Source organism: Periophthalmus magnuspinnatus, chromosome 17 (assembly GCF_009829125.3).
Source record: "Periophthalmus magnuspinnatus isolate fPerMag1 chromosome 17, fPerMag1.2.pri, whole genome shotgun sequence".
Taxonomy (NCBI): domain Eukaryota; kingdom Metazoa; phylum Chordata; class Actinopteri; order Gobiiformes; family Gobiidae; genus Periophthalmus; species Periophthalmus magnuspinnatus.
The window spans coordinates 1454671-1464215 of record NC_047142.1 but is presented as its reverse complement, the minus strand read 5'-3'; the positions used below and the strand labels follow the sequence as shown (position 1 = coordinate 1464215).

Genomic DNA, 9545 nt, shown 5'->3' with positions numbered 1-9545 from the left:
AATAAATAAATAAATAAATAAATAAATAAATACATACGTACATACATATATAAATACATACATACATACATGTATACATACATACATACATACATACATACATACATAAACAAAATAAATACATAAATAAATATATTGTATAAAACTGGGACAGATTTGTTTTAGTTTACTTAAGTAAAGTACAGACACCTTAAATGTGTACTTAAATACAGTACTTTATTACTTTTAGTTGCTTCGTTAACCACTGATTACAAATCACGTGACTAAATTTGTATAAATATTTTCCAAATTTATCAGTGTATCATATAAAGTCAAATATGCACAAAAACGCGTCTGTTTACATCAAAATTCCACATAGAAATGAACAGAAACGTCATGTAGTCACGTGACGAGCGCACTGTGGTCACGTGACGAGCGCGCCGTGGTCACGTGACAGAGGTCAAAAGTTCGGCGGGAGGAAACATGGCGGAAGAGGAGAGACATGCCGCGGATTCTGCGCCAGAGTCAGTGCAATGTCCCGTTTGTTTGAAAACCTTTACGCAGTTTACAATCAACAGACACTTGGACGTTTGTTTACTCGGCGAGACCGTAAATTACAGCACGATAAAAGCAGAAGAAAGCGCTTCTCCCGCCGTGAAGAGAGCGCGGACCGAGGACACGGCGGTGCTCCAGGTCCCACAGGTCCCACAGGTCCTCCATTCCACGGCTCCATCCTCACCAGCTCCATCCTCCACGGCTCCATCCTCCACGGCTCCATCCTCCACGGCTCCATCCTCACCAGCTTCATCCTCACCAGCTTCATCCATGTTCGCTCTGTTTCAACCCAACAAGAACAGATCCCCAGTGCCTAGTGGGAAGCTTTTTAATAAACTAAACTCTGCGAATCCTCTCAGTAAAGGCGTAAAACGTGGGTTAGTGGAAGAACCTGGACAGAACCTGGAGAATGCAGGGAAAACGAAAGAGATGTGCCAAACCAGTGCTCAAACTTCTGCTCAGACTCCTGCAGAAGCACCAAAAGACCTCAGAAGGACACTGTTCACTCTTGATAAACCTCTGGCTGAAATCCTGCGTCCCAAATCGTTGGAGGAGTACTTTGGGCAGAATAAAGTGGTTGGAGAGCATACTTTACTCAGGTCACTGCTGGACACACAAGAAATCCCTTCTCTGATCCTGTGGGGACCACCTGGATGTGGAAAGGTGCGTGAAGATGCACAATTTGGTTCCCTGATATAACCATAACTCTGTCCATTCACAGTCTATGTCAGGGGTCTCCAGCCTGTAGTTTGGGAGACACCAGTCGCTCTCCAGCCCCTTTCAAGTAGCTCACCAAAGGATTTCTGAATTATATGTATTGTACTTTGTAGACTAATAAATGAACAATGGTTTATGTTTTATAGGCGTCTCACTGGGCCCATCTAAGGCTGTGGCACAAATATTTACTCAATTTCTTGCACCTGCTAAAAAGGTTGGAGACCCCTGATCTATGATGACTTAGTAGGAGGGATATGGAACAAAGAGATGTTTATTTTAATTTATTACCGGTGGAGATTTGGGGGTTTGTCACTGTGATCCGACTTGAATCTGGACGAGATAGACGGGCTGATTGTGTATGTGGAGTGATGGAAAAAAAGAAAGAAAGAATTCATTTTTTGAATGCCGACTTCCAGTGAGAAAATTTAAAAAGTTATGTACGCTACCAGACAAAAGTTTGGACATACCCTGTCATTCAGTGGCTTTTTTTTTTATTTATTTATTTTTACTACTTTCTACATTTTCTTTACACACAGAAGACCTCAAATACATGAAGTAATATATGAAATATATGTACAATTTTGTATATATAGATATTGCATATTTAAATCATTGACGTATCCACTCTTTACTTTGTAGAAAAATATTTAGTAGCGTTGTCTGGCTTTTTTTCTTTTGTACATAATTCCATATATCTTACTTCATATATTTGATGTTTTCTGTGTCTATATAACAGAAGAACATAGTAAAAATAAAGAAGAAAAGAGGGTTGACTGGTCGTGTAGATATTAAAAAAAAACAACCCACACACGATCCAATGTTTGCACTTTACTTGCGAATGAATCATAAATTAAAAAAATTAAAAAGCAAAAACAACGGATTAATAATAATAATAATTATAGAGATTCATTTGGTGACCTTCAAAGTCCATATAAGTTTTTATTTATTTATTTTAAGTTTGTCCCTGGTTTATTGAGTCCAACTTGGTCAATAAGGCTTCCAGATTTTCCCCCGTCGACCTGGGCCTGATACAACCTTTTATTTCCTCACAATTTACTCTTGGATCAGGGCATTTTAAGACCGTAGCTCTTTCACTACATATAACTGTCCTTTTGTTTTGCAGACGACTCTCGCTCACATAATCGCCTGCTCCAGCAAAAAGAAGGGCACATCGCGCTTCGTCACGTTGTCCGCCACCAGCACCTCCACAAACGAAGTCCGTGAGGTCATCAAACAGGCTCACAACGAGCTCCGGCTCTGCAAGAGGAAAACCATCCTGTTCATCGACGAAATCCACCGTTTCAACAAATCACAACAGGTTCTGTCAATGGCCCTGTTTGTCCATAATGTTTTCCACTAGATCAAAGTTGTTTTCACTGATGACAAAGTACAATTATTTTATTTATGTAGTTTATTTGACAGGGACAATGTACACTCATTAACATTTAAATGCACCAGAATTAGCCAGATAATATAAAATATAAACAGTGCAAGTTAAAATTACAAATGTACAAACAGTGGAGTTAAGACAGTACACAATTCAAGCAATAAGAACATTATACATTACGAAACAAAACAAGCACAGAGAAATAAGAAACACAGGACATAAAAGTTATATAAACATGGAACGTATTCATAACATTACAATTACCATTATTTATATCCATAACATTTTTAAATGATCAGACAAACTCATCATTGTCATTATTGTGACATCATCATTAGTTGCAATTATTTTTGCATCATAAACGCAACACCAAAATTTCAAGTCTCACTTTGAGGCACTTTAAAACCTTTAAACTTTATTTAGAGCCTCAGTTCTGAATTATTATTTTGTTTTAATACAGTTAAGCAGCACGGTACCTAACTCACTGTGGCTCAAAGCAACATTGAAATTGAAAAATAAATGTAATATCCTATTAAAATTCTACCCAATTATTTTTATTTATAGATACTTCAGTTTGTGGTGATACCTCAGGGCCGCAGAGAACATTCAGGTTTTTAAAAGCAGGCTCAAGACCCATCTTTTTAGCATAGCTTTTGATTAGTATTTATCATTTTAGTTTACTTCTCTATTTATTTAGTCTTATTTAGGCTGGCTAGTGTGTTTATGTTTTACTTATGTTTTATTTACCTGTTTAGTTTTGACTTATTTTATTATTTATTGATTATTTTATTATTTATTGACTTATTTATTAGTTTTGACTTATTTTATTATTTTTAATCATTTTAGATTTGCCAGTGTTTCCTCTGAGGAGCCCTCTGCACCGGGAGCTGTGGTTGGCTGTGGCTGCTGGGCCCTGGCTCGTGGGCCCTGGAGGTTTGGTCTTGACCTCATCTCTTCTCTGGGCCCTGGTGTCCTGTGGCTGTGGGTGACCCTGTTCCTGGTGCAGATGGTTCCTCTGGTGATTCTCTCTCTCTCATCTGGTTCATCTTTATCCAGCCTGTTCCACTTAAACATATTTTAAATGAAACTGAGGTATTTTAACATGCGTTGAGGTGGGGGGTGGGAGTGTGTGTTGGGGTGGGGGGTTGTTTGGTTATGATTATTGATGTGTTGGGGTTGGGTTGTTGGGCTGTCGGGTGGCTGGGTGGGTTTGGTGGGTGGGACTGATTTTAATGCTTTGTAAAGCACTTTGTGTTACTTTTTTTTGTATGAAAAGTGCTGTATAAATAAAGTTTGATTTGATTTGATTTGATCAGTGACATCCAGCCACAGCTCCCTGTCCACTGTCTGATCTTTAAATATTTATTCATTTTTAGTTTGACTCGGCAAAAACCTCATAGAGATAAAACTGGACAGGAAGTAGTGACGCTAACAGTGAGGTTGGGGGCGCTGTTGTGCACAGAGCCTGTTACTTCTATACAACAGCTTATGATCCAAAAATAAGTCAGTCAAGTAAAATATTTGTTGATGGCTTCATATTAGGGCTGGGTGATTTTTGCCTGAAAGTAAAATTGACTTTTTTTTTTTCTTTTCCTTACGGCCCGGTGCTGAACTTTGCTCCCTGTGTTTACTTTGCTCTGTGCAGGGTCTTTCTAATGGAACAAACTGGGGGAAATACAAATCAATTTTCTTCCAAACAAATCGATTTGAACTTCAAATTTGACTAATTGATGTAATAGATTTTTTTTGCCCAGCCCTACTTCATATCATAAAAAAAATCATGACTAATGAAGGTGATGTCCAGTTGAGCCAAAGTGTGTTTGGAATCACTGTTTTTTGTTCTTTAACACAGACAAGTCTTTTTCTTTTAGTCTACTCTGCACAGTACTCTACCTTAAACCCTGTTCTTCCTGCAGGACACGTTCCTCCCTCATGTAGAGAATGGGACCGTGACCCTGATCGGAGCGACCACAGAAAACCCGTCGTTCCAGGTGAATGCCGCGCTGCTGAGCCGCTGCAGAGTGCTGGTGCTGGAGAAGCTGTCTGTGGAGGCCATGAGCTCCATCCTGCAGAGGGCGGTGGAGAGTCTGGGGATCACGGTGACGGAGGCAGCTCCAGACAAACTCACACCCCCAAAAGAGTCACAAGGACCAGGGTAAGTCCCCCACACGGCCGGGCTTCATTATGCGCTCAGTTTTGAACAACGCAAACATGTCGGAGGGTGTGGTCCTAAATATACAAGCAGGTTTCTCTTATTCAAAGGTTTTTTTTATTTTTGTTTTTACCACTTTCTACATTTTATTTTTTACACAAGACACCAAATATGTGATGCAAGAATATGGAATAATGTAGTAAAGAAAATAAACTTTAATAACTCTACTAAATATATTTGACAAAGCAAAGCTACTTTTAAGATCTGAATTTAAAATATAAAAATATATTTACTAATTATGTACCTCTTTTCCTTGTTACATAATTCCATGTATGTGCTACTTAATATTTCCACTTTTAGATCTTAAATCTGCAGCACAGGTCCATGTTTTGTTTCGTCCGACCTGCTGCCTAAAGAGGACGCACTAATCTTAAAATATCAGCAGAGTTTATCGTCCATTGGTTGATCCGGATTCTAAACGATCGTCACATCTGCTTTTCTCCTTCTTTTCAGCCCAGTGATTTACATACAGCAGCAAGCACTGGACACTATCGCATATCTGTGTGACGGTGACGCCAGGACGGGTCTGAACAGTCTGCAGCTCGCCGTCCAAGCTCAGGTCAGCCTCGCCCAGAGTCAGGGTTTACGAGGCGGAGCTGCGGAGGTGGTGGTGGTGAATGAGGGGCATGTTAAAGAGGGACTTCAGAGATCACACATCCTTTATGACAAAGCTGGTGAGTTCAGTTTGTGTGTTTTAGAGCGTCAGGTTCTGTGTAATTAGCCTCTAACTGCACAGTAATAAGAGTTAATGTTTGGGACTGAGGTGGAATGTAACAGTGAAAGTAGTAAAGTACTGTACTGTATCTGTACTTTTTACTTTTACTTCATTACATTTGAGAGCAGTATCTACTTTCTACTCCACTATATTTTTGAACAGGACTGAAAAGTAAGACCTGCTGAAAAGGCTGAGGGTTTATTTTTAACACGTTCAAACGAAAATATACAAATAAAAACGGCTAGAAAAAAAAACATTGGTTCAGTTGTTTGTGTTGAACAAAATTCAGCTCAAATCTTTATCAAAATCACCACATTTGAAGTTTAAAAGACTCAAAATCTGTGAGAAATACTTGTACTTTTTTCTCTTTAAGTACATTTTAAACAGGCACTTTAATAATTTTACTTAAGTAGATTTTATCATGTGATACTTTTACTTTTGAGGTTTTTTTTTTTGCTCCAGTATCTGTACTTTTACTTAAATAACAAAATAGAGTATTTCTTCCACCTCTATTTAGGGGTTAGAGTGCGTAAGGTTTCTTGTTATTACGGGTTGTTTCTCTTGTGCGTCGCTCTTGTGTTTCACTCTTGTGTGTCGCTCTTGTGCGTCGCTCTTGTGCGTCGCTCTTGTGCGTCGCTCTTGTGCGTCGCTCTTGTGCGTCGCTCTTGTGCCTCCCTCTTGTGCGTCGCTCTTGTGCGTCGCTCTCGCCTGGTCACATAAACCTGTTTTGTGATGCAGGAGAGGAGCACTATAACTGTATCTCTGCGCTGCACAAGTCGATGCGAGGGTCCCATGAGAGTGCGTCTCTGTACTGGCTCGGCCGTATGCTGGAGGGGGGAGAGGACCCTCTGTACGTGGCCCGTCGCCTGGTGCGCTTCGCCAGTGAGGATGTGGGTATGTGCGAGATGAAAACTTCTGATTTCCAGCCGTAGACCGTATATATAAATGGACATAGCTAACCTGCTAGCTGCTGTGCTCCAAACAGGAAGTGATCATGGGCGCACTTCCTGCTCCCAGCGTTTAGTATTTATTCAATTTTTTACATTTTGCTCACATGGCTTTGCTTCATTTCCAGGTCTGGCGGATCCGTTGGCTCTTCCACAAGCCGTCTCTGCGTTTCAGGCTTGTCATTTCATCGGGATGCCTGAATGTGAGGTGTGTGTTTAAAGTGTCATATTTATTCTCTGATCTGTTCTAACGTCGTTTCCTCGTCACAAACAGACCTGGAGTTGTGTTTTTTGTTTCGTTCACACATGTTTAACACACAAACCTGCAGATTTAGACACAGAAAACACTCCGTTCCACCTTGTGATGTCATCATGTGGTGATACAGGAAGTGCTCCGCTGTGTTTTTAAACTCCACACACCTTCATTTATAGAATAATTTGGATCATTTCAGTCCTGGAGTTGCCGCTTATCTCGACTGAACTAAAGGTAAAAGGAGGAGGAGTTAACTTGAAAACTACCACATGATGACATCACAAGGTGGAACAGAGCATTTTAAGCTTTAGAGATGTAACAAACTAATAATAGAAGTCACTCAAACATCTGTGAATTTTAAATAAAACACAACTCCAGCTTTGTTTTTGAGGCGATAACAGCATTAGCACATGGATTAAACCTCACAACACTCTATTTTGTGTAATCCAGGACGTTAAAAGCAGCACAAACGTATTTTCTTTCCTCTTAGGTCATCTTGGCTCAGTGCGTCGTTTACCTCGCCCAAGCGCCCAAGTCGGTGGATGTGTACAAAGCCTATAATAACGTGAAGGCCTGTCTGAGGAACCACAAGGGCCCGCTGCCTCCTGTGCCTCTTCACCTCCGAAACGCTCCCACTAAACTCATGAAACAGCTCGGCTACGCTAAAGGCTACAAGTACAACCCGGCCTTCAGCGCGCCCGTGGAGCAGGAGTACTTACCACGAGAGCTGAGGGATATCAACTTCTTCACCTGGACTCCCTCGGAATAATGGTTTAGTTATAAAACAAAAACGTGCTAAAAAAGATGGAGCTATTTTCTAATCTCTGTTCTGATATTGTTTCCTCGTCACAGACAGACCTGGAGTTGTGTTTTTTTGTTTCATTCACACATGTTTAACACACAAACCTGCATATTTAGGCTCTTCTCAAACTGAAAACTCTCTGTTCCACCTTGTGATGTCATCATGTGGTGATACAGGAAGTGCTCCATGGTGTTTTTAAACTCCACACACCTTCATTTCTAGAGTCATTTGGATCATTTCCGCTTCTGGAGTTGCCACTTATCTCATCTGAACTGAAGGTAAAATGAGCTGTTAAACCAGTTGAAAAGTACCACTTCATGACATCACAAGGTGGAACAGAGCATTTTGAGCTTTGGGACATGGTGGGTCAAACATGTGACTAAAAAAATAATACAACAATACAACTGCAGGTATGTTTTTGAGGAGGTGAGAAAATTATAACACGGTTTAAAGCTACAATAACCCATTTTGCGTCACGTAGGAGTGTTGTAAATTGTAAATTGTCCTATTTTTATACAGCGCTTTTCCATCTTTAAGACACTTTACATCAAGAACCACTCACACGTTCACACACAGACACTGGTGGGTTTAGTGTCTTGCCCAAGGACACAACAGCAGCATTCATCTGTGGGAGCTGGAGTTAACGTCGAGAGCGTGATTCAGATCAGATATACAAATATAGAATAAAACGCACTTAATGAATCACTGTGTTAAGTTTAAGTTTTGAACATGTGATTAGACTGAAAAAATCTAATAAAAATGTAAATACACAAATGTATTTTAACTAAGATGAAAATAAGTTTAAGTTGAATAAAACTGATTTATATTTTAAAAAAGAAACGTAAATCAATGTTTTTGTTCCGACCCAAAAGTGGATCAAAACATGTTTAAGAAGGACACAGAAAAAGGTAAGAGTTTAATGCTGTTTATCATTTTCTTTCTGTTGGACTTTATTTAAAGCTTTTATTCTGAAGTTTTCACGTCGTGCTCAGCTTCAGTTGTCGGCCAAGGTCTAAAGAGGAACAGAACATTTCATTATCGGGTTATAATTGGCCCTGGTCATAAGATAAAGTCGTGTCTATCTTTACCTCACTAATCCAGGGAATGAACGAGGCCACGCGGGTGAACATCGTCGGCTTCTTGGGGGTGTTCCTCCGTCCTCCTGTGGTTCTTGCTAAATTGTTAACAAGGACCACACGTTTAGCTTCAGTTTAACATGCAAAATATTTTAACCATTCAGATTAAGTATGTAACATTTGGTAACCTTTACCGAGTGAGTTATATTTGTTTCTCTCGCAGGAGTTTAATGCAGTGAGAAGAAACAGCAGGAAAACCACCAAGTGGTGGATGAAGGCATTACAATCACTAAAGCACAGGATCCCAGGCTGAGCAGCTGATCACTGATCTTACAATTTCCTTGAATGAGATGACGGGAATATTACAGAAAAATAAAATATAATACACATTTTAGCAAACGTTTAACTGTGTTTGTATTGTTTTTAAGGCTTATGTAAATGAATATTTTTTGCAAACCTTTTACTGTTTTTAACTATTTTCTCTCTTAGCGTGAAATCACATTATGAATTCCATCACTGTATATAGACACAGAGGGGCATATAGGACCATTCTAACCTGTCACATACTCAAAGAGGGAAGAGATTTTTACTCAAGTATAATATTACACTGTTAAATAGACTAATACTCAAGCAGGAGTGTCTGCAAACTTCACTTGTTTTCAAAAGGTTACTCACATAAATGTAACAAAGGCTGTCTAAACATGATCTACTATAACCATAACCCAAATATCTACAGTAATAGACATTAAAATACAGGCTCTGTGCACATCAGTGCGTGGAAACCTGACTGTTGGCGTCACTAGCCTCCTTCCTGTCCAATTATGTCTCTCTGGGGTGGCAGATAAGGCAGTGGATGTCACTGATGATTACAAATGAAAATATTTCACATTTCTGTGTTTAAA

At 39.6% G+C, this 9545-nt stretch overlaps 1 protein-coding gene across 1 annotated transcript; it reads left to right on the top strand.

Annotated features, from left to right (window-relative positions):
• The first annotated feature begins 444 nt into the window (after nt 1-444).
• wrnip1 (WRN helicase interacting protein 1) lies at nt 445-8206 on the top strand. The gene is made up of 7 exons (XM_033982478.2): nt 445-1197; nt 2375-2569; nt 4555-4793; nt 5304-5524; nt 6304-6459; nt 6641-6720; nt 7256-8206. Exons 1-7 carry the CDS (start codon nt 463-465, stop codon nt 7532-7534), a joined length of 1905 nt encoding a protein of 634 aa, XP_033838369.1. The 5' UTR covers nt 445-462; the 3' UTR covers nt 7535-8206.
• The last annotated feature ends 1339 nt before the right edge of the window (nt 8207-9545 follow it).

What these genes read in the sequence shown, in the direction of transcription:
- wrnip1 (XM_033982478.2), top strand. Translation starts at nt 463, where the DNA reads ATGGCGGAAGAGGAGAGACATGCCGCGGATTCTGCGCCAGAGTCAGTG. An exon ending in AAAGAGTCACAAGGACCAGG is followed by an intron (nt 4,794 to 5,303) that starts GTAAGTCCCCCA and finishes CCTTCTTTTCAG; the next exon opens with CCCAGTGATTTACATACAGC. An exon ending in TCGGGATGCCTGAATGTGAG is followed by an intron (nt 6,721 to 7,255) that starts GTGTGTGTTTAA and finishes CTTTCCTCTTAG; the next exon opens with GTCATCTTGGCTCAGTGCGT.